The sequence below is a fragment of the Cydia strobilella genome, chromosome 1, assembly GCF_947568885.1.
Source record: "Cydia strobilella chromosome 1, ilCydStro3.1, whole genome shotgun sequence".
NCBI classification, from domain to species: Eukaryota; Metazoa; Arthropoda; class Insecta; order Lepidoptera; family Tortricidae; genus Cydia; species Cydia strobilella.
The window spans coordinates 28,523,119-28,548,135 of NC_086041.1; the positions used below are offsets into that span (position 1 = coordinate 28,523,119).

At 40.6% G+C, this 25,017-nt stretch overlaps 2 protein-coding genes and 1 long non-coding RNA gene across 6 annotated transcripts in view; 2 read left to right on the top strand and 1 right to left on the bottom strand.

Moving 5' to 3' along the window:
* LOC134743722 (pyrokinin-1 receptor-like) overlaps positions 1 to 635 on the top strand; it is a 94,661-nt gene extending 94,026 nt beyond the window's left edge. For all 4 annotated transcript variants that reach the window (XM_063677345.1, XM_063677373.1, XM_063677381.1 and 1 more), the window contains one exon: positions 380 to 635. In XM_063677345.1, the coding sequence (XP_063533415.1) occupies positions 380 to 576 (197 nt within the window). In that variant the 3' untranslated portion in view covers positions 577 to 635. The remainder of the gene's footprint in view (positions 1 to 379) is intronic.
* Positions 379 to 20,476, bottom strand: LOC134743620 (probable glutamate receptor). Its single transcript, XM_063677190.1, has 9 exons — positions 19,879 to 20,476; positions 18,459 to 18,660; positions 17,841 to 18,011; positions 14,742 to 14,959; positions 13,993 to 14,204; positions 11,863 to 12,014; positions 8,781 to 8,900; positions 3,093 to 3,259; positions 379 to 1,894 (listed from the first exon to the last, which is right to left on the bottom strand). Exons 1-9 carry the CDS (start codon positions 20,453 to 20,455, stop codon positions 1,803 to 1,805), a joined length of 1,911 nt encoding a protein of 636 aa, XP_063533260.1. The 5' UTR covers positions 20,456 to 20,476; the 3' UTR covers positions 379 to 1,802.
* Positions 2,681 to 25,017, top strand: part of LOC134744338 (uncharacterized) — a 74,214-nt gene continuing 51,877 nt past the window's right edge. The window contains exon 1 of the long non-coding RNA XR_010128081.1: positions 2,681 to 2,803. This is a non-coding gene — a long non-coding RNA (uncharacterized LOC134744338). The remainder of the gene's footprint in view (positions 2,804 to 25,017) is intronic.

Sequence of the window (25,017 nt, forward strand, 5' to 3'; positions counted from 1 at the left end):
CAAGACGGAGCGACGACCAGTGCCCTGTTTATCAAAAGCTTGTAGCTTGTAATACAAGCGGAACTCACTTTTTGACAGCTTCTGTTAGAAAGGGACTTCCACTTGTATTACAAGCTACAAGCTTTCGATAAACAGGGCACTGGTGAAGGTCGCGGGAATTCGGTGGATGCGAGCGGCACAGGATCGGTCGGAGTGGCGAGGCTTGGGGGAGGCCTATGTCCAGCAGTGGACGTCTATCGGCATGATGATATTCTCTACGGCTTCGTTGCGACTTTGTAATTCGACAGATCTATCAGTTAACAGTGTTTCATTATAAATTCTGAATCACTCGAATACCGTGAAACATAAATGAAATTTTACAAAAACTTATTTTTTTCAGATTGTGGCTGCTCGACGGCCTTCATCAGAGTGTGGGCGGCGCTAGGCCTAGTCACAGACCTAAACACCATAGAACAGGCCACCATGCAGCAGGCCCTGAAAGCCGCCGCCGAGTCCAAGCGCCCTTTGAAGACTTGCATCGCAGACGCCGTCAAACATCAAACGCTTCCAGAAGATCATTTTTTGAGAAGAGGTTAGAAATAATAAGTGTAATTTAAATAATTTACAAATTTATTAATAAATTATATGTCACCAAACAGCTGTATCAATTAATATAGATACACGACACAACATTTGAGAAAATACTACAGTTTGAGTTTTGAATGATTCACGGTTAGTTTCACTAGACTTATATTGACCGGGATATAGACCGTGATTACCTTTTGTATTATTTGTGAGCTCCCGATATTTGAATGCGACCGTTGGTACCGTTGAAAGTGAACGCAGCCGATGCGCAAGAATGAGGGTAGACAGAGCGCTGTCTACACAACTTTGACACCCACCCGCTATCTTCAGTCACCCGTGAACATGATGCATGTAACTGCGTCGAAGTATCGGGAGCTCACAAATAATAGAAAAGGTAATCACGGTCTATATCCCGGTCAATATAAGTCTAGTGATACTACAGTTTGCAAATGAACTTTTATTTAGTTTCACCGCGTAGGTATATTTGTTTGTAGTCTGTGCGGAAAGAAAAAGAGTCGTAGAATGTACGGGCTCCCTTGCATTCCATGACTCGTCTCTTTCCGCACCGGCTCTATATAAGAGTGTTTTTACTTCAAATCATAATTATGACTTAACTATGAACCACTTCCTACCAACCATAAACGTCACGTTTGACACTGACAGATCACATCCTTAAAAAATCTAGCACCGGTATCATGGTCGCGTTTTTGTCACTTGTCATATCATGCATCACTTTCGCACTTATGTACTTGTTAGAGCGTGACAGGTATGGTGACAAATGATCCATCTTAGCCTCGTCAAATTCATATCATATACATACAGTTAGTAGAGATGTTAGGGATGTGTGCGGTACCTACACTTGCATGACATTCTAACATCCCAATTTATTGACTACAAATATTAACTTATACCAACATATATTTTCATACAATAGAAAGAAAGAAAGAAAAGGCACTTATTAGCACAACATATCATAAGACTAAAACTAGAAATAATTAAACAGAATGAGGTTGCGCTAAATGGTCCTTACTCAGCTTGGTGTCACGGTGTGAGCCAACTTGGCACACTCCGCGACGCTGATTTTCAGTAAGGCCCAGTAGATGGACTATGAACACAATGTAAAAAATAAATAAGGGAAAGCTTAAATACAAATAACAATCAAATTACTTAATTAAATTAATACGAGTACATATGCATACAATAGGTATGTATGTACATATATTTTCTAAACCACCAAACTAATCAAATCTGATCCGATTTAGTAGCCCGAAGCTGCGGGCCGTAAACTTTTGGAACTGTTTGCGATTTTTCCAAAAGTATTCACCCATACCTGAAACGAAGTTTTTCAATATATTAGCAACTATTCCTAATAACATTCAAAATAGAAAGTGTTTTAAATTTTAATCAATTTAATGCATGTGCCTATAGTGTAAAGTGGTCAGCCATCATGGTTACTAGATATTTATCTGTTAAGTCTGAAAGGACAGTGTTCCGATTCTATACAAGGGTCTTAAGCCAACCAACAAATACGGAAAGTCATTTGTTGGAATGAAAGTATAAAATGAAACTCCAGAGAAGTTACTTAATTTACCGAACACTTCACAGAACAGTGCAATAGCGGAATTCCTTTCAGATTTTAAAATGAAATCCTTTGCACCCCCATTGTATTTTACTACTGGGGCCAGGTGAGAAAAAAGTCTCAGTTGTGACTACTGGTAACAACTAGGTTGTAACTATTGGAAATAACACGATTAAACCTAAAATATAGGTACTTTCCTACTGTTGTACCTCTGCTACAAAGCAAAGACTAGGTAAATACTTTAATCCGTCTAACCTCTAATTTCATTTAAAGTGTTTAACGGCAAAACTAGGAGTTTATAAACACATTAGGTTCGGATTATATACTAAAAGTACTATTTAATTTGTCGAAGGCCACGTATGATGTGCTAATTCATAAAATGGGCTATCTATTCGCATCTTGAACCCTAGGTAAAACCCGGTCAAGTACGAGTTCGTTTAACTCGCGCACCGAGTACCTCTGGTGAAGGATTCCTCGTTTTGAGACACGATTGATTGTGCAAATTAATGTAATACTTAATTGATGCAGGATAAAGTGAATAATAGTTATTTGTTTCACAAGGGGGCAAAGTTGTTGTTTAACCGCTCGTGCTAATATTGACACCCGAGCAAGCGAAAGATCCCAACATTGAACCACGAGCGTAGCGAGTGGTTCGAAAATGTAATCTTGAGCGTTGCGAGGGTCTCAAGCCACGAGGGTTAAACAAATTTTGCCCCTGAGTGAAACACAAAATTTCTCACCACACCAACGCAAGGAAAATACTAACTGTAAAATATCAAACAAAATCAAACCAAATCCAATCGAAATCAATGTTGCGCGTTTGGTGGGGCGTGCAGCGTGGCGTCATAATTATCAAGCTTCAGAGATTTGAGCAACGTGCACTGAGGCCGCTTGCATTTGTTTAAAGATGGGCGCCTTGCCTTACTGCCCACTGAATTTGCACACTTACCTAGTAAAAGGGCAGTGACGAGTCCAATGACGAGAAGGATGAGCGCGGAACGCACGTCGGCGGCGCGCGCGGAGGCGAACCCGGGTGGTGGCGTACAGCGCGGCATGCCCGGCACAAGTGCCGCCTGCAACCGCGCCATTGATCCGCCGCTCCGCAACAACAGCAAACTAAATCATCATCATCACGCAATTGTATATATATGTAAGTACATATATAATTGAAAAGTTATACGCTAGCTCAGTTAGCTTCGTATATAGTCGTATAGTCGTCGAACCTAGCCTATTAGGGTACGTATGTACTACTTACGTCTTTTTCGGGTCATAGGTACACAAAAGTTGTTTCTTTTATACCCAAAAGTTAGGATACTAGAGCCTTATTTTTGGTTGTGAATTAAGTAGGTATGTACATCGACTAAAACGCCCAGACGCAATTTTCGGGTCCGGAATTTTATCACCAATGTTTTTAATTTACTAGAACATTAAAGGCCACTGTTGGCATATCGACGGCTAAAATCGCAAACCTCTTATCTCCCCTGAAATTAGTTAAGAGGTTTGTAACTTTAGTCATTGCTGGCTAAAGGAACTCCCTAATATCCTTGAAATGGCGATAAATAAGAGGTTTGCGAGTTAAACCGACGATATATTATGATTTTTCAGAAAGACAGTCATACCTTAACATAAATTGATTAATAGATGATGGGTGCTCGCTATTTCCTTTATATGTCTCCTTTGTCGATCGACAGTTCGACACTCAATATCCCCAAAAACGTTATTGAAGAGGCGGTCTTAGTATGACATTGATGGAGAGATCAGTATACAACGAAGCCATTAACGAGTCGCGAAGTGAATACAGCAGGATAATTCCAAAAGGTTTTTCGATAGCGTTGTAAGTTAACCAATAAGAGATAGAACTTTGTTGTTATCAATTTCGGGATTTCAATAAATAAATACTTCATTGCAAACAAAATAGGTGATGAAACCTGAACATTTTATAAATTATATATACCTAGTAAACTAATACAGCCTGTCAAGACAACATAAGTTTCATCAACCAACATAAGTGACTAAGTTGCATTTTAGCATGAATAGCACGTGCTAGGTTGGTGAGCACGTGCTAATGGAATCTAGTAGAGGTCGTAATAAGTTGATAACTAGATAGATACTAGGAAGAAACAGCTAAAGTTCGCGCAGCAAGTCCGCGAATTCGTAGCATCCACTCCACTATGCACTCTTGGTTCGTACATGGTTATACACCTATGTGTATAACCATAGAGTAACTTATACTAGAGCGGTACTGTCATAGTAAATTTTGTAACCCCAGTAAATTCACTGCCATCTGTCGACACACTTTAAAACTAAAAATAAATATTTATAAAAATACGATAAAATGTATTTAAATATGGACAAATGATTTTTTTATTTGCATTAATTATTTTTATATGATTTTGACCCATGTTCTTTCACTGGTATGCGTTAAAATTATAAATAACAAACGAAACAGTCAACGCCCTCTATACGAGAGTAGGCCAAAACTAGTGGCGCCATCTGATCGAGAATCAAATTTTCGTGATTTTCGAGGCACATTTTTTCCTTAAACTGTATCCATCTATTACGGAGTTATATCTATCGTTGGTATAACCATGATCCCCTACGGCCCTACGTGTGTACGGCGGCGTGTACGGCCCTATGGCCGTAACTTTTCTAAATCAGACCTCTATTCGTAGTCACAGAATAAATAATAGTACTAGGTATTTACAGAAGATTCACTCTCTAACAAAACGCGTCTATTACGACAGATATTATGACCGCTAGGTGGCGCAAGCGCGAGCAGGCGTCCGTTACCTAGCGGTGCGCGGCAACTACTATGGCTAGACACCAAAATTGGTGTGGGCCGCATATACTTGTAGCGAGGCGACGAAATCGCGGAGTGAGCCACGCCTGTCGTAGTGAACGGTCAAGTTTTTGGTAACACTGGGAAAGACGAAGTTTTGACAATCGGCTAGTATAGCGTATCACAAACTTGCATGGCTGAGATCGCACGTCGTTGATAGAGCGCGTAATAGCCACAGACCATAGACTGACATTGTTAGGACTGGAATGAAAACGAGCTGGAATAATATTGGTTTATTAGAAGATCAATTTTTCAAAGCTCATACATTTGCATCTAAGTCATGACAGAGCTAAAGAGTAATTGATTGTAGAAGAGATACTTACAGTACAGTATAAGACAAAATCTTGCCCGAGTGACGGCTGTACTAGATGGCGCAATACGGCGCCACATGTTTTGTGGTAACTGAATAATCAAACGATATATATATACTAGCTTTTGCCCGCGACTTCGTCTGCGTGGACTTAGTAACAGCAGCTAAAGTAAGTATAGCGCCTGGAAAAATTCCCATAGCAATCATTCAATTTGAGCATATTATGCACACAAATTAGCAGGCACTTCATTAATTATCTCAATTCCACCCCGCTTTTTACTTTCTCAAAAGATGATTTTCGGGATAAAAACTCATAGGACAGTTTTTATCCCGAAAATCATCCCTTGATCCATCCCAGGGATTTTCAGGGACTCAACCTATCTCTATGCCAAATTTCATGTAAATCGATTCAGCGGTTTAAGCGTGAAGAGGGAACACACAGACAGAAAGACAGACAGACAGACAGACTTTCGCATTTATAATATTAGTATGGATATACGGAGTGGTATTTGGGTACAACTTTTTTGCACTCCAGGTTGAAAAGTTAGTATAGGCTTAATCTATCTACCGTCCGATCGTGTTGCTCGACGAGGCCGACAAGCTCTTCGAGCGTATCATCTGCTGTCGCATCATCAAGCACCTCCGGGGAGTAGGACCTGACCTGTCCGAACACCAGTTTGGATTCCGAGAGGGCAGGTCGACCGTAGATGCGGTCGCGCGCATTAAAGCCCTCTCGGATGAGGCGGTTGACCATGGTGGGGTTCTCCTGGCGGTGTCCTTGGATATCGCCAATGCCTTTAACACCCTGCCATGGTCGTGCATGAGGGAGGCGCTGAAACACCATAAAGTGCCTCCCTATTTGTGTCAAATAGTCGGGGCCTACCTTTCGGAGCGGTGTGTGGAGTATCCGGTCCGGGGCGGCGGGCTGACAAGGTGGGAGACATCGTGAGGTGTTCCACAGGGCTCGGTCTTAGGGCCGCTCCTGTGGAACATTGGATACGACTGGGTGCTGCGGGGGGAGCTCCTCCCGGGGTCAAGTGTTGACTTGCTACGCAGACGACACGCTAGTCACCTCCTGGGGGACCTCGTACCGGGAAGCAGCACGCCTCGCCACCGTGACGGTAGCACAGGTGGTGAGACGCATAACGATGCTGGGTCTGGAGGTGGCGCTGCACAAGTCCGAGGCGCTCTGCTTCCACGCTGCCCGGAAGGCCCCACCTGCAGGATCCAGCATCGTCGTTGGTGGCACTCGAATCGAGGTAGAGTCCAACATGAAATATCTTGGACTTGTTTCCGCGAGCACTTTGCCCGCCTGACCCCCCGACTAATGGCAGCATCGGCCGCACTGAAGAGGCTGATGCCCAACATCGGGGGGCCGGAGGTTGCGAGCCGCCGTCTGTATATGGGGGTGGTGCGATCGATGGCCCTGTACGGGGCGCCGATCTGGGCGGTGACTCTGGTGGCCCGAAATGTCGCCCTGCTGAGGAAGGCTCAGAGGGCGATGGCCATCAGCGTCGTACGCGGGTACCGCAACACCTCATATGATGCGGCGTGCCTATTAGCGGGAACGCCTCCTTGGGATCTGGAGGCGAAGGCCCAAGCGGCCCTGTACGAGTGGCGCAGGGACCTCCGGCTCCAGGAGTACCATCCTGCGCCCAGGAAAGTAAAGGCGCAGAGGCTCCTCGTCCGGCAGTCCATCGTCCTCCAATGGGAGGAAGAACTAGCTGGGCGCGAAGGAGGACACAGGACTGTCGAGGCTGTCCGGCCGGTCCTAAAAGACTGGCTGGAAAGAGAGCGGGGCTCGCTATCCTTCCGGTTGGTGCAGGTGCTCACGGGTCATGGCTGCTTCGGGAGCTACCTGCACCGGTTCGCAAGACGGGAGGTGACGACCGAGTGTCACCAGTGCAGCTGCGGCAAGGACACGGCGCAGCATACCCTGGAGGAATGCCCAGCCTGGGCGGGGCAGCGCCGTGACCTCATGGCAGTGGTGGGGGACGACCTCTCCTTGTCGGCCGTAGTTAAGGCTATGGTCGCCGATGAGAGGTCGTGGAAAGCGGTCCTCTCCTTCTGCGAGGATGTAATGTCGCAGAAGGAGGCAGCGGAGAGGGAACGGGAGGCCGACCCAGCCTCGAACCCGATCCGCCGCAAGCGCGCAGGGGCTCGGAGGAGGGCGTATGCCCATCTCCTCCCCCCCACCTAGCGAGGTCTGGGCAGCGGCGCGGGGGCGTCGCTGCCCATTACATAGGCCTCGCAGAGAAGGCGCGCGTGGTGTGCCCACGCGCCTTCTGAGGAGGCAGGGCTAGAAGTTACTCCCTAGTTTTTGAAAATTCATCCCTTAAGGTGGTGAAAAAGGGGTAGAAAGTTTGTTGGAGGTCAAACATTTTTTTAAGTGCGCGACTTGAATATTTGCATAAAGGCATGTTATTAGAATACAAGAAAAGTGATTTCAGCGTGTTTAAAAATTCATCCCCTAAAGTGGTTAAAAAGGGGTTGAAATTTTGTAGGGGTCCTAATTTTATTTTAAGCTAGGTACTTCAAACTATGTAGAAAGATATTAAATTAAAAGGGAAGAAAACTTATTTCAGCATTTTTGAAATCTCATCCCCCAAGGTGGTAAAAAAGAGGTTGAAAGTGGAGATCAAACCTTTTTTTGCGTACAGGACAAAGGCAAAATTATTTGTCTTCGTTTAAAGGCATATTTTTAGAATACAAGAAAAGTAATTTAAGCGTTTTTAAATATTCATCCCCTAAAAGGGTAAAAAGGGGTTGAAAGTTTGAATCCATTACAAATGCTTTGAAACTTCTTCGAAAGGCATTGTATAATATTACAAAAAAAAGTTATTTCAACGTTCTTAATAATTCAACCCCTAAGGGGGTTAAAAAGAGGATGTAGTTTAGTTTTCGTTTAAGCTGAAACTTGGTAAAAGGGCATTATATTATAATAGACGAAAACTGATTACGCCGTGTTTGAAAAGTTTGTATTAAGAAAGTTTGCATCGGGAGCGAACATTTTATTTTAATAGTGGACTTGAAAATAAGTGTTAAGAAGGATTATATCGAGAACATTTTTTTTCAGTTAGGGACTTGAAACTTCGTACTTTGTGAAAGACAAATTTCATGCGTTGTATAATTATTAACAAATGATTAACCGTCCCTACTGATATCTTTTGCTGCATAATGTTACAAATTGTTAAATATTTTTGCCTAGGACTAATTATTTCCAAAAGTATTCAGACCTATCGAATGATGTGCTCACGTTGATTTTACTTAAAAAATGTTTTTTTATTCACTTCGCTGTAAAAAAAAAACCTTTTTTTCGTATTGCAAATTTTGAAAAAAAAAGTAAATCTATAAACCTAGTTTTTATTGTGACAATAACATACAAAAAAATCATGGAGAATGGAAAATATTAAGAAGTGGAAAAATTTTTTTTTTTTGTATGGACGAGTACGAGCAGCTATACTTCCCACTTAAAACGACATGCTTACCTGACGAGTGTTGGGCGCGCGTAGGGCGAGCGAAGAGGCAGCGGGAACGCGAGGTGAGCCCGCGTGGACGGCACCGCTAGCTCACGCAGAGCGCAGCGCCCTCGCGCCTGGCTCAACGACCTGCACGGATATTATGGTCGAATTTGTCTACGTGACAGGCAGCGTGATAATCGGCGCGATTCGGGAAATGAATTAGAGATTGACTAGATATGAAATAGTAAAGATATGTGACGTTCCACGGGTAAAGGTACCTTATGGCGTTTGTCACTTACGCTATTATTAACGCCGCTCCAATTAATATTGGATGGCGCTTACGACGCGACGCGCGCGCGCGGTTGCGACGTAAGCACCAGCCGCCATAAGGTACCTTTTGCCGTGGAACGTCCCATATCTTTACTATTTCATATCTAGTGAATCTCTAATCCATTTCCCGAATCGTGCCGAATTACAGTGTCTGTCTGAACATAATATCAATATTTCATTGCATGTTTGAGAAAAAGTACTTCCAGCTTCTTTGTTTTGTTTCCGAGGCTCATTATATTCTGATAACAAACGGTCAGCGTAGATTTAGGTATTCGTCCGTTAGAGATCAAAATTTCGGGTTTCGGTTTTCGCGGGAGAGAGTGACAATGACAAAGCACTGGAATAGGCTATTCCACATTTTTTTTTTCAAACATATTTATAAATGTTTGTATAGATTTGATAGCCAACCGGTATTCTAGTTTCGTGAAAATAACATCCCTATATGCAAAGAAAAATTGTTTAAAATTTAATCGATACATGTTCGCGCCAAAATACGACAGCCGCCATTCGTGTGACTTTGTAATGTCGTCATCATAGCAATGCGTAACAAAGAAACGGCAAATGTGAATAGGGTATTTGACTACTAGTCAAATCAGTTTCTTTTTTGAACTGACAAAACGATTTTGCTGCTAAGGAATTTATATGAAACTAGCGTGTGACGTCACGATCAAGTTGCCTACTCTTTATAGTTTGATACGAGTTTTAAAATTGAAATTGTGTCTAAAAATAACTGCTGTCTACGTTTCTACTAATCTTCTGGTGCTTTTTTTTTTAATCTTTATTAAAGGGCTTTTTCGAGTATTCTTCTGGTGCTTTATTCCATGCATGGTGTAAAATAATTTATTTTAAATACAGTCAAATACCCTATTGCAAATTGAACACTTGGTTTTTCTTTAGTGACGTTGCTCATGAGAAAAATGGCGGGCGGCTTTGCGGTCACGTGGCATACAGATAATAAAACTGCGATTTAAATTTTTTAATTAAAAATAAATCTCTTGTTTTTATAACAAAATAGTATTAAACTCGTATTTCTTATGGTAGAAACTATATAAATAACATACTTTCGTAATTTATATTTGATAGATGAAACTACCCTATTCAGATTATGAATTCAGATTCGGATTCATACTGTGTAAAGCCAACCTATGTTCGAAATTAAATGGCAGCAATCATCGATGCTTCAACGTCCAATGAGGGCAGGATTTAATACCGATGACGATAAAATGTTTATATTCCTTTTATGTCCGCGATATGTTGGCAGTTACGTATATGTGTTCGTGTTATGTTATGACCTACATAAAAGTATGCAAAGCATAATTTACGATATATAATAGGTAACAGAATATTTCGCAAGTATTTGCAAGTTCATATCATGCGATAGTAATATAATATTATGCAAGGTAGGTAGTCGAGGAATTTATAAATCAAGTGGGTATTGAATAGGGGTTTTTGGTTTTCTATGTCTGCTTGTATATATTTTTCACTGCTGAGAAAAACCACCACCAAGAAAAAAGGACCTTGAAGGTTAATATTTCTTTGTTCGAAATTTGAAAGCGTCAGTGAATATTCTATTTGAACCTATTTGAACATTCAGGCACAATCGTTGGATCTGAAGGTATGACAGGTATGTGATATTGTTAGGTATACCTAACAGGATAGGCACCTAACCACCAGCTAACATTATAACTTATAACTATGGCAATGGCAACGCGGTCAGCTTGTGTGACTTGAGAAGGTACCTACGATGTGAGGAAACGACCCCTTAATCCAGGGGAATTCGAAACGGCCTTCCGGTAAACGCAAATATTTAAACGTGAAACAACACAAATATTTGGTCCCAAAATATTTAGTAAATACAATGCGATTGTGCCTTAAGTTTGTAGTTGAGATATTTATTTTTCAATCTTGTTTTCAAGCATCATACGATTGGGCGGCACATAGAAATATGAAAAAAAATTACAGCTCTAGCATTAGAGTTCACCCGTGAACATGATGCATGTAACTGCGTCGAAATATCGGGAGCTCACAAATAACACAAAAGGTAATCACGGTCTATATCCCGGTCAATATAAGTCTAGCTCTAGCATTGTCCAAGACGAAGCTACGAGGGTTTGAAAATACGGCGAAACGTGCCTTTTGCCCTTTGTCTCGTCTTGGCGGGGGCACGGCCGTACCCCCAGATATAAGGAGCGGCATGACTTTTTGACGTGTAGACTCATTTTGTTTGTGAATGAAAAAAAACCGGCCAAGTTCCGTACTTTTTAGTATATTTCTTGTTATAGCGGCAACAGAAATAACTGTCTAGCTATCACGGTTCATGAGATACAGCCTGGTGAGTGGTGACAGACAGACGGACAGACGGACAGAGGGAGTGGAGTCTTAGTAGTTAGTAATAGTGTCCTGTTTTTACCCTTTGGGTACGGAACCCTAAAAACGATTATTTAAGTACTTAGGTAAAGGCCGATTAAGTTCTATGACAAAAAAGCTTTGAAATTCCGTATGAATTATTACGATTACGACATTTACGAATTGTACGAGGCAAAGCCGCTGCGGGAACGCCGGGAACCCCCTAAAATGAAGTAAGAGTAACGAACCTAACCGCCACCATAAAATCGAAGTCCATTTCAAGAGTAATTAGAGTGACAGAGAAAGATGCCCGCAATTTGCGAACTTCGGTGTTCGCGGCCCTCTGGTATGGTGTACATCTCCGGCATTTGCCGAACGTGCCAAGTGGAAAGATTTTTACTATGATGAAAGGACTAGGTGTGTCAATACAAACTTGAGTGTGGACCGCGCGGCACGCTGCCCGGCGAAGAACGCGTAGTCGAGCCGCGCGGCGCGCGCGAGTCCCTCCTCGGCCGAAGACACCAGATTCTGTGCGTCCGAATACCCCCGGATGTAAAACGCATTCAATTGGGAGTCTTTTGTCGACTGGAACAATACAATGTCATTATTCGCTTGTCCACAGTCCATATATCCCTTTCTGCCGTGCCGTGTTTTTACATTTTCGGGTACTTGAAACATTTATCAGTTAACCAACCAAATAAAAAACTGCCTGGATCTGTTCCACACCTATTTCATTTAATCGTATAATGTTTGACCTACCCTCAAATGGCTAAATATTCGATCTCGTTACAGATTCTTTACTATGGCGAAGTTATAGCACATATTATGGTTGGTTTACAATTATTTTAAATACATAAAGATACAGACATAGGTAAGGAAAGAGTGCTAACTCCAGACATCAGTTTTCTTAAACGAGAGTTATTTTCGTAGTCGTCAAGTAGCGAATTTATCAGTACCTACTCTCCTCGAGTTGTGCGAGAGGCGATTGAAATCAAGAAACACCCCAAAAATTTTAATAGGTAAGATGGATTAACTTATCGGCAACATGGGCACCAGTGATCCAGAAGTTAAAGCCAAGGCACAGAATAAGTAACAGTGCTACCGTACAGAAAGGACACTTCGTTCAAACCCGAAGTTTGACAGCGATTCAGGGTCGAATCCTGCTGTCCATTTCTAATGTATAGCACTATCCCTTTCGGCTATTTAGGGTTGTCTAAATTCAAGTCATTATCTTATTTGTGGTCGTGCACGTAAAGGGACGTCAAGTTGTGCCAACCCTAATAATTGTTCGGAGCAATGCTGAGCCGAACGAAACCGAGTTTGACCGAATGGAGGAGTGTCCCCCCACTGGCCAAGGTATCTATCTTCGGATGTGTGCGTGGATGTTGTGAGTGTTGCGTGTCGGAATATTGAGAATAATTAACATCTAACACCTGAGGAAGGATTCCCAAAGAATCCGAAACATGTCGCCAAAAGCGACTAAAAATAATAGTGAGTAAAAACCGTACTGATAAATATTTTGAATAATTAACATTTATGTGGAGTGGGTGGTTTGAAAATGTGTTGTCTACCCACTGTCTACTTACCCCAAACTTTTTCATACACGTTTCGTCGGGTAGTCACACATATCTCTGTTTTGACATTTTGCTGGGACGTCAGTTAGCCGCGACCACGACCAGTGAAACCTGTGTCGCAACGTCGGTAAATAAAGGTAACAAAATAAATTCGCGATAGACCCGATTATAAATGTGTTTTAAATGTTATAGGTATTTATCAGTACTGCTAATAGTTGTTTGATAATAGATTTCGCGACGAACAAAACGTCTAATGCTCAACAATTGTCAGCTAGTATAACCGGATTAACCGGAACTCTATTTTCAACTCCTTGCTTGCTTGTAATATTAGTTGTAAATTGTTTTAGCAGTACATTTTTCGTCAGTCGCGACACTCGTGACATCTGGTGTCAAGTTAGCGGTACTGAGAAATCCACTACTTGACGCTAGATGCCGACTACGAAATAACTCGCATTTGGTAAGAAAACTGATGTATGGAGTTAACACTCTTTCCTTATTTATAGTCTGTATCTTTAGGTAGTTAAATAAATGTAAACAATGTGTTTTTACATTTTCGGGTACTTGAAACATTTATCAGTTAACAAACCAAATAGAAAACTGCCTAGATCTGTTTCTCATCGTTCTGACTGTAATCGTGTAATGTTTTCATCTACCCTCAAATGGCTAAATAATATTCGACCTCTTTTTAGGTTATTTATGGGGGCGAAGTAATAGCATATATTACAAAACTAAATTACTATTGATTAATCATTTCATCCCGATACATTAACAAAATAGCACGATTAAAGCAGCTTCGTTGTTTGTTACGCTGAGTAAGTAATAATATGAGATTATCGTAGTAAAACTTATGTAAGTTTTGACACATCTTGTTAAATTAATTGACTTAAAGAATTTTCTTGCCCAATAAAATACCTAATTGTGGTTTGTTTACGTTCTTTTAAATACCTAAAGATACAGACATATATTTCTCTATGGTTCGAAGTACCTACCATGAGATACGCCTGGTCCGCTCCATTCTTTATATATCCGATTTTGAAGTTAGGCGAGTGTAAGACGGCGGCCACGGTGTCCACGCTGGCGACGCGCACGGACAGCACGGACGTGATGAACGCTGCGTACGCGTTGTACGTTACCACGGCGAAGAGGAGACACACGATGAGGAGCACGCTAGCCGCCGGCGCGGGCGGGGTCCTTGATCCGCCTAAAAATGGTATATTAATAGAAATGGCTAAATTATTAACAAGTCAAGTAGAAACCAGACTAAGTTTATCGAAGTATTGCGTTTGAGGTCGCGAATTTATCTACAATTTAAATGTCACCTGTAATTACACTAATTACCTACTAAGTGGATTGTACATTAATGATACTGTGGCATATCATATCAAATATTAACCATCCTGAAAAAATCGTCTGTATCCTCCGTAGCTCGCATGACTTGGAAATACGAAATACTTGGAAAAAAATATAATAAAAAAACCCTGCTGTGAGCTGCTATGTTGGTGGAAATGTGATTACCTACATTCATTAAAAAGCCCTATTAAACTAGAGAGAAACGTTGGCGCGTATAAAAGGTATACCTGTATAGGTAATTTAACGTTTACGGTAAGTACCTACCTGATACGAACCTATTTTCTTTATGCGCTTAGGTTAAGCGCCTATTATCATCAGTGTCTGTCTGTCAACGCATGATCGAAATTATATGATTATGATACTTTATATATAATTGTAAATAAAGCACCTTGTTGACAAAGGATCCCCGTGGTCCACACAAAGGCCTCAGTATACTCCATAGGCCGAGAGTCGTTCGGGTTGAGAGTCGCTCTGCTAATCAGTACGACGACAATCGAAGCCGCCACCGCCACCGCCAGCACACAGGCTAAGAGACGCGCACTGAACGGAGCCAAGAAGATGTCCCGCACCGTTGATGTTTCCTGATGCCGGATGTAAATGTTGCACCTGTCGATACATATTTAATTACCGTTCATGCACAGTTACCGAATTTAAGATTTGTTGCCCTCGCACCCAAAGCTCACTCGTCAGGATGGCCCGAAGAATAAAGAGGTAAAAGTTTATTCTCATTGGCATTTCTCTCTTTGTTTGGGAAGACTAGGACGAAAGCTACTGGTCGAATGCGATCACCATTCGAAGAATAAAGAGGTAAAAGTTTATTCTCATTGGCATTTCTCTCTTTGTTTGGGAAGACTAGGACGAAAGCTACTGGTCGAATGCGATCACCATTTGCCGTTTAGTTGATAAAGCAAAAAATAAGCAAAATAAAACTATGTGACAAAGACCAAAATTTGGGGAAATAGTAGGACATCAATATTAATATACTGAATTATACATAAATTAATAGGTTTATTGGAAAACACAATTTTCCTAATGAGAGCGCCACTGGATGGACGCAGCAGTCGTAAGCGTTTGGCACCTGAAGAGACTTTTCATTTCTCATGCTCTAAAAGAGGTTCATTGATGTTCTAAAAGGTGTGCAGAAAATGATACATTTCTGCAATAGAGCATTTTACGTTCCAAGTACGATTTTTCAATTTTTATGATAAGCAATTGAAACTTGGGTTTAAATGGATTTGTTATACATCTGTTCTGATACATCATCCATTCTGATATTTAACTCCCCATCCCATAAATAAAGATACTTTTGGCTAAATTGTGAATTGAAAGTACCCTACTAATCAGCGATACTATAAAAATTATACAGGGAATACTATAAAAATTTATATTTAAATAGTCATGTTTTTAAAAACACATGCATTATACTTTCCTCCTATTCGAAATACAACGTATCATTTGTGGTATATTGTACAAACAAAAATCAGTTATAACGTATCTGGAGGAGCCCGAAATTGGTATGTTTTGAAAGTTATTTTTGTTTTAATAAAAAAAATTGTCTAAAATGTAATGGTGTGGTATATTTTTAGAATCGCCTCTTAAAGTCCTTTCATATGATACACGATAGGTTTCTAAAAAAAAATTTTTTCCCATACAAAAAAAATTACTTTACAGTCCGCAGTTCCGCACTCCCCTCCGAAGGGATTTTTTTAAATTAGGAACTGCCGGTCAAAAATTTTGTTTTGTCTACTATGCGTATGCCAGCCTTACGACATTTAATATTTCCACTGTAGTTTTTTTATGCTATATTTATATACGAATTAATTACTTGTAATAATTTAATATCGTCCAGTGAATGTTTAGCAAATGAGTTCAAATTTGGCACATTGTCTACTATGTACCTACCGACTTCATAATATATATATATATATATATCCAATATAGGTAACAATCCCCCCCCCCCCCCTTTTTCATTAGCGGGCGCCATTTTCAAAATGTATATAGCCTTTGTCACTACCACAATTATGACGAATTCAACCACACCTCATAAGGCAAAAACCGTCCAGCCGTTTGGGCTGTAGGGCGCCCTAATGCCTGCTAATGAAAAAAGGGAGGGGGGGATTGTTTTTTTTCTCACTATAACAATATGGGTACCAAATGAAAGCTAAGTAGTAAAAATACCATTTCATAAATATATGTAAGCAGTCGGGTTTTTGGTTTGTTTTAATAATAGACATTTGTATATGTATACTAGTTACCCCCTTTATTCATAAAACTTTACGGGCCTGATTTAGTTTAATTATGTTTTTTACTTTCTTACAAATACATAAGTCAAAATAACGGATAAAAACAAATTATTCATAATTCAGTAACGCGTTTATGAATAACGCCATAATCTATGGTAATAAGTTAAAATGAGAAATACCTTAACACAAAAAATAAATAAAAATAGCTGGTCTATTTATATATAATGAGTTTGACAGTGCTCTCACTTAATACTTAATGTTCTGTTCTAATTCTTGAGATAAAGCCCGCTTATCGATAGAGAACGTTTGTTCCTAACTTTATCAACTAAGTATGTTGCTTATAAAGCGTCTTTATCAGGTTTCCACGTACCTTGTAATCCATCCTTGTAGTTTGTGGTATTTCTTCATAAAGCTTCTATGTTAGTTTCTTCGATAACTTAGTGGTAGAATTAAGCGTTGATAAATATCGTTCAGTAGGAACATTAAAGGCACGAATAATTGGAGGCAGGTCGTACTAACATTTTGAGAAAGATTAAAAACCGGCCAAGTGCGAGTCGGACTCGCGCACCGAGGGTTCCGTACTTTTTAGTATTTGTTGTTATAGCGGCAACGGAAATACATCATCTGTGAAAATGTCAACTCTCTAGCTATCATGGTTAATGAGATACAACCTGGTGACAGACAGACAGACAGACAGACAGACAGACAGACAGACGGACAGACGGACGGACAGACGGACAGCGGAGTCTTAGTAATAGGGTCCCGTTTTTACCCTTTGGCTACGGAACCCTAAAAAGCAGGGTTATGATTGTAAAATCAACCGTGACCCTCGAGCGAGCCCATGCGATGCCCCCATTTATTTCCACTTTTGCCCGCGACTTCGTCTGCGTAGAATCAGTAACAGCGGCTAGAGTAAGTTTAGCGCTGGATAAAGTGTAATAGCAATATTAGCAATCGTTCAATTTGAGCATAAGCTTAATTGCTTGGCATCAATTATCAGGCAAATTAAATCTCTCAATTTCACCCAGGGGGGTGAAAAGGGTTTCACTCTCTTCAGGGATGATTTCCGACAGCTATCCTATGTCCTTCCCAGGAACTCAAACTGTCTTTATGCCTCAACTAAATTGGTTCAGCGGTTTAAGCGTGAAAAGGTAACACACAGACAGACAGACAGGCAGACAGACTTGCATTTATAATATTAGTATGGATTTTCCATATTCCTACCTTTTGGTTATAAAACTCACATGGTCTCGGCAATAGGGAAGATGAAGTCCATGTCTTGGTAGCGTGGCGCGTGGACCGTGACCGGTTCCAGAGCGATGTCTACCGAGCGCTCGGTCACCGCGCCGAGGAGGCCCGTCCAAGCGCCTTCGTAGCTTCGGAACCCTAGCTTGCTGTAATATCTCGTCGAACACCTGCGAAAAATTACTTGCGTATACATATACTGATAGACGGATAAATAATGAGGCGCACAAATATATTCCCGGACCGATACGACCTTCAATATTTCAAGAAAAGAGCGTATACTCCCATCTTAAATGCCGGCAACGCACTTACAACCCCTTTGGTTTTGCGGGTGTCTATGGGCGATAGTAATCGCTTATACCAATCTTACCATCAGGCGATACGTCTGCTCGTTTGCCTCCTATATAATAAAAAAATATTAGTTCTGAAACGTCCTAATAACAAACTCACTCGTAGAACCGTTGGTTGCTGGAGCGAAAGACCTGAGTTGCACCTTTCCGCCGTAGGACGCGCAAGGTGGCCCGCGACAACGACGAGCCAATTAAATTTGCTGAACCGTTGAATTGGGGCAGGTCACGTTATTCTTCGGGGAGACTCATATAATGATAAAATCTTACGAAGCGTTTATCCTGAATGTAAGGAAATGCAGAACATCGTCAAGCAATGCTGGCGCCGAGGGTCCATCGTCATCGCCGGCCGCCGCGCCGTCGCCGCTCGAGTTGCACCGACCAACGACTAACTCCTCGCCTTGAAAGTTACGCGCCTCTACGGGGTATGGAGACTCCACACGGGACATCGAGTGGTCACGGTTCCAGTCGCCTGAACAAAATAAGTTTGTTAATACCAACTCTGGAAATAAGTTTTAAATCCAATAAGAACTTGGAACGAAAACTTGTGGGTTCACACATTGCTCTATCTATAACACACTCACAATCAAAAAAGAGACAGGCTGAATAAAAATTATAACACCATAAATAAGTAATTATTTAATTTAAAAAATCGGACGTTTTATGCCGGGCCCGCCGCCACGGTCTAGCGTAAGTTATTCTTAAATCACTCGATTTGCGTTAGAAATAAATGGTATTTTAGGGTTCCGTACCCAAAGGGTAAAAACGGGACCCTATTTTGCCTCCTATATAATAAAACTCTCTCTATATAATATAAACTAAGACTCCTCTGTCTGTCTGTCTGTCACCAGGCTGTATCTTATGAACCGTGATAGCTAGACAGTTGAAATTTTCACAGATGACGTATCTCTGTTATTGCTATAACAACAAATCCTAAAAACAGAATAAAATAAATATTTAAGTGGAGCTCCCATACAACGTGATTTTCTTGCCGTTTTTTGCGTAATGGTACGGAACCCTTCGCGCGCGAGTCCGACTCGCACTTGACCGGTTTTTATATAGTCGTTTGATTTGTAGCTGGCCCCGAACGGCTTATCGGGCTTAGCCTTTGTCCATTGTTAAGTAAAACCGCACGTGCATAAAAAATGGTTCGGTCACTTTAACCGGTTATTGAATTACAACTCCTATGTAAGTTGCAATAAGATTCAAAATGAACAAATGGATAAATAATTTGCGATTTCTTGCGTGGTCCCTCTACGGTTACTGAGTGCCGGCGAGTCGAACGCTACAGAAACAGTCTTAAATGTGTCATCGAGATGCGTTATCGGAGAGCGCACCTACTCTGGTTTTTTGAGCGTTGGACTAGCCCGTGCTCAGGTGCCAATTAGAATTACACGACCCTTTTTTAAGGTCACTGGCACGTGCGGTTTCACTTAACAATAGACAAAGGATTAGCCGTTCGGGGCCAGCTACAATTCGACGACTATAACAGAAACATGCGCTTCTAGAAGACCCGAAGTACATGTCGGGCATTGTCGGGCCATGCTCAATGTCCCTTCAAAATCCTGCCCAGAGCATGGCATATCATGTTCATGAGCGTTTTATCTATATTCTAAAACCTCAGTGTTATCCACCTAATATCGCATCGCTTTGCTTTGCGTTCGCGTGTTGTTATACGCTGCGTACTTACCTAAAAAGAAAGCGTACAGAGTTGAATTGGTCCTCACTTTGAAGTACTGGATCAAGTGTATTCCTTTAATCCCACGATTAACATTGTTCGCTCTGATCCACTTGTTAAATTCTCTAGTGACAAAGAATTTACTTATGTTCACCATATCAAATGTCCGAGAGAAATTGTAGTTTAAAATTCCTGATTGGAACAGTGGGTAAACGCCTCTCTGTTTCTTGTAAGTTTGGTTTCGGGTCAAATTCCTAAACCTTTCCGATGTTCGATAATAATTTCTCTCATACTCCGTCTTGTTGCAGTTTTGATCATAACGATGTCGGCAATTGTTGTTGTAATATAGTTTTCTCGGTAAAAAGTTACGTCTCCTATTGATAGGTTTAGTTGCCGATTTATATGGAAAATTGCCATCACAAATTTGTAACGAGCGCAAATTAGGCCTATAATTCGCATTTGGAAAGGAAGCTACGATATTTTGGTCGAATCGTAGAGAAGTCGCATTCATTATTCCGTTGATGTGGTGGATGTCCTCGATGGATCTGCTAACTACAAACCAGTCGAAGGACGCCGTGTTCATGTCCATTGAGTGGAGCTGTAATAACAACGACAACGCAAATAAAAGTGTTCGATCACTAGCTATCAGGAAAGATGCGAATGAAGGATAAAAGAATGGAATAATAGTACATTGTGATCCAAGTGTGCTACGTTGGTCATTACACACGAGGCGATATAAGAAAGCCGATGTGTGTAATGACCAATGCACACGCGTTTCATACGACGTTTTTCAACACACTTGCGAGGAAAAAAAGGAAACTTTTATACTAATTTTAAATTTTAATTGTTAAAACAGTAAAAGCCTAAAATCTGTCATAATGCCTGCCGCGCCTCGACTCTGCCGCTAGAAAAAACATATTAACATTTTAATTTATTTTTTTAATTTTTATCAGTTGCCAGTGTTCACGACGAACGTGCACGATTCTCTAAAGAGTTAGTAAGCGATTCAATGCGTATTCAATTAAAAAAAATACCTTGTTATACCACAGATAAAATAAAGTAATTATATTCATTTGATAGCTTATTAAAGAGGCCTACTTTGTTAAAATAATACTTTTAAAAAAAATTAAAAAAAAAAAAAATTTTTTTTAAAGTTTTTGTATGGCAATATGTCACAAAATTAATATCATTTAATTGTCCTTACTACATGCACAATATACGTGACGCACGTCAAAATCGGATAGCTAGAAAAAAAATATTGAAGAAAGAACATTTTTTTATTTTATTTAACTAAAGTTTCGGGAGCTGAAATTTGGCATACTCGATACTAATAGAAAGACAAATCAATAAAAAAAATACAAGCCAAAACTCGCTGGGGGCAGACTCACTTAGCTTATCCTGGCATGGCCTTTCGAATAAAATTTATTGTTCACCCATACCTATACCCACTCAATAATAGTAGGGTCAGGTGGGGTAAATATAAGACACGGGTAAAAATAAGACTAAGGTTTTAACACTCAAAAACTTATTCTACTTCATTCCTATTTCATTTAGAAAGAAACAAGGCTTCTTTTTAAATGGAATAGGAATGAAATATAAAAGTTTTCGGGTGTTAAAAACTTAGTCTTATTTTTACCCGTCTCTTATATTTACCCCACCTGACCCTACATTACGACACAAATGTGCAAAAAGCAGGAAATTCGCAACGAGTGGCGATAAAATAAAACATGACTGAAGGCACGTGTATCGTACAACGTTTTACGAATTTTCGATATAGGCACGTAAAGGGCTAATTACTAGTGCGGTAAAGTAGCACCATACCATAAGTATATTATGTACAATACCACATACATATAACCACCGTTTACTTAACTTATTCCTGTTTACTTACCTTATGCCAAAGATAGATTATCGTCGACTGTGTAACTGCGAATCCTCCAACTTTTTTGACACATCACTTGTAACGAGGACTCCATGGAACGCTTGGTGGTGCAAGGGAAAGTCGAGGGCAAAAGATCTCGTGGCCGCTCCCCAACACGATGGACAGACCTCATTAAGTCCATCGCAGGAAATACAGTCAACGATTGCTCCCACTCCACCAAAAAACACCGACCACTCTGTGAAGAGTGTATGACTAAGTTCTAGAACTTACCTTATTAGTAACCTTAATTTTGATATGTATTGTGTTAGGTACCTATAGTTTCTACAAGTTGTATTTTATTGTTACAAAGCTGTGGTTTGAACAGACAGACTACGCTTGCATGGAGACTCGTCATACCTGTGTTATAAGTTCAGCCAGTGCCACGCTGGCATTTCGCTGCATCCGAGGTGCCAGGATAACAATCCCCACACCGATTCGTACGTGAACACGGTCAAGCACATCTGCCGCCGCTGCGATTCCGTTCACGCTCAAACATTTCATCAGACGAACTGTAGCCCACTGGCAATCTGTATAATCAGAATCACAAAGACGTATCATATATTACACACAGTTACTTATAACCTTGATACAAAAATTCAAACTATCTATAACTAAACTTAAAAATACTTTGGAATGATAACTGTCTTATTAATTTCCAAGGAGTGGAACGTCCTGCCCGAGTCTGTGTTTCCGCATGAGTACAATCTGGGCTCTTTAAGGCAAGAGTTAATAGGTATCTCATAGGTAAGCGTACTACACCGTAGACCGCATCATCACTTATCATCAGGTGGGATCGTAGTCAAACGCCTTACTATACATCATAAAAAAAATCCCCTCCGCAAGGTTCCTATTAAGCTGGCCGTACAAGACGGAAAATACACCATGTTTTTTTAAGGGTGCCGTACCCAAAGGGTAAAAACGGGACCCTATTACTAAGACTCCACTGTCCCTCTGTCCGTCTGTCCGTCTGTATGTCTGTCTGTCACCAGGCTGTATCTCATGAACCGTGATAGCTAGACAGTTGAAATTTTCACAGATGATGTATTTCTATTTGATAAATATTGAAATGGGGCTCCCGTACAACAAACGTGATTTTTTTGCTGTTTTTTCCGTAATGGTACGGAACCCTTCGTGCGCGAGTCCGACTCGCAGTTGTTTTTATTTCCTTTAATTTCAAGGGTGCATTTCTGAGCTTAAATCAAGCAACTTTTTCAAAGACACCGTTATTCTAATTAACTCCATTTCGGAGAAGAAATAATTTATTTTTCCTGATAAGGCCCCTACGAGCGTGTACACTTGTCTTAGGGCCTGGTTACATATTGATTAGTGTTAAGTACAAGTTGATACATTTGCTTCTAAACTTAAGTACTATGTCGGACGATCGATGTTCGAAATGACATTGATATGTCACAGTTTTCAATTGTTTGGTTGAGTTAAATGTAATGCCCGTGTTACAACAACGACATTTAATTACTTTTTATAAAAAAAAATAACTAAGTAGGCCATTTACTTATTTTAAACATACTTAACCATACCCTGAATTTAACAGGGCGAAACGAAATGGCAAGCAAAGAGAAGACGTTTAGAAACACAAGGCTAAAATACGCTGCACCTTAAAATTAAACCTTAACGCACGCCTAAGCGTACGGTCAGCATCAAATGTGACGAATCAAACTTAACATCAAGTGTCTATCAGCATGCTTAACAAAAACAGATACCTATGTCTCGATATGTAGAATAATTACACCGTGGGCACCGTGGCAGATACCCGTACTTTTGAACGCACATTGTAGAAATATGATGAAATTGTACAATTATAAAATAAGTAATACCGCATAAAGCCTATTTAATTAAGATTTCTATTATTTATTATAATGAATTTTGCAATGTATTTTCAAATTATGTTATGACAAATTTAGTATTAAATATTTGTAAATAGTCATATTTATCATCATCATTCGCTTGCCCTTATCCCATTCATTTGGGGTCGGCGCATCATGTCTTTTTCTTCCATACCTCTCTCTCGCCCGTCATCTCATCATTTACTCGCATTCGTTTCATATCATCTCTCACACAGTCCATCCACCTTTTCCTCGGTTTTTAGATTAGATTAGATTTTATTAGAAAACATGTTTGTAAATAGTCATATTATTATTAAGATTATTGCCATGCCCTAACAGGGTACCAAACTCTTTTTTGAGTTTTGCGGGGCTATGATTATTGTAAGAATACTCTGTATTTTATTAAATAAATAAAATAAATAAATAAAATCTCATTTAAAAATGAACATGGACGCAACAAAGATATATGAGATATGAGAAATATATGACTATTTGGAAAAATAATTAAAGGTGGCAGATACTTTTGCCTCGTTGTTTACTTGTTTCATCGGCTACTGTTGATGCTGACTGTATATCGTACAATATTTTATGAGACATATTAAATCCACGCGTTTCGCTATAAAGCTCCCCTACTAAATATGACGTTTTTCAGTCAGTTACGACCGTACCCAATGACTATGTTTTCATGAATGTTTGAGACAATATAAATGATTAAATGAATACACGAGTTTGTGAACTTCAAAATTGTTGCTTCATGTCTAATTAGTTAAATAAATCAGCGAAATGATTCGATTGCGTTTCGATCGCTCGGAGCGTAAGCGATTGGCACGTTGGCTACGCGGCCTGGCCCCGTAGGCAACATGCCAATCTCTAACGCTACGTAGCGAACGAAACGCAACTGTCACTGTCACACTAATATGGAAGCAGGGCCTGATTTACCCACAGGCTAATAAGGCTAAAGCCTAGCGCGCAAGGACCAAGGAGGCGCGCAAGGGGGCGCAGCTGAGTTGAGACAAGCGGGGGACGGAAATACATAGTCAGCCTAGGGCGGTCAGAACTAAGTCAGGCCCTGTATGGAAGAGTGATAGAGAGAGACAAAGCGATTCGATGGCGAAGCGCAAGCGATCGTTGGCTAGGCCGCCTAGTGTAAATTTCATTCGATAGCGTGACGGACGTACCTTGATTTTGTATGGGATTTTGAACAGCGCGCCAAGCGGGACGTTTTGGAAACTCAAAATCCCATACAAAATGACACCTAACGCAAACGCGTACGTCACGTCACGCTATCGAATGAAATTTACACTAAGGCACGTTATACTAAGTAACTTTCACCTCGGGGTCTACCGCGAAATCGCGACCGAAAAACATTAGCCTAGCCAAGATGCCAAT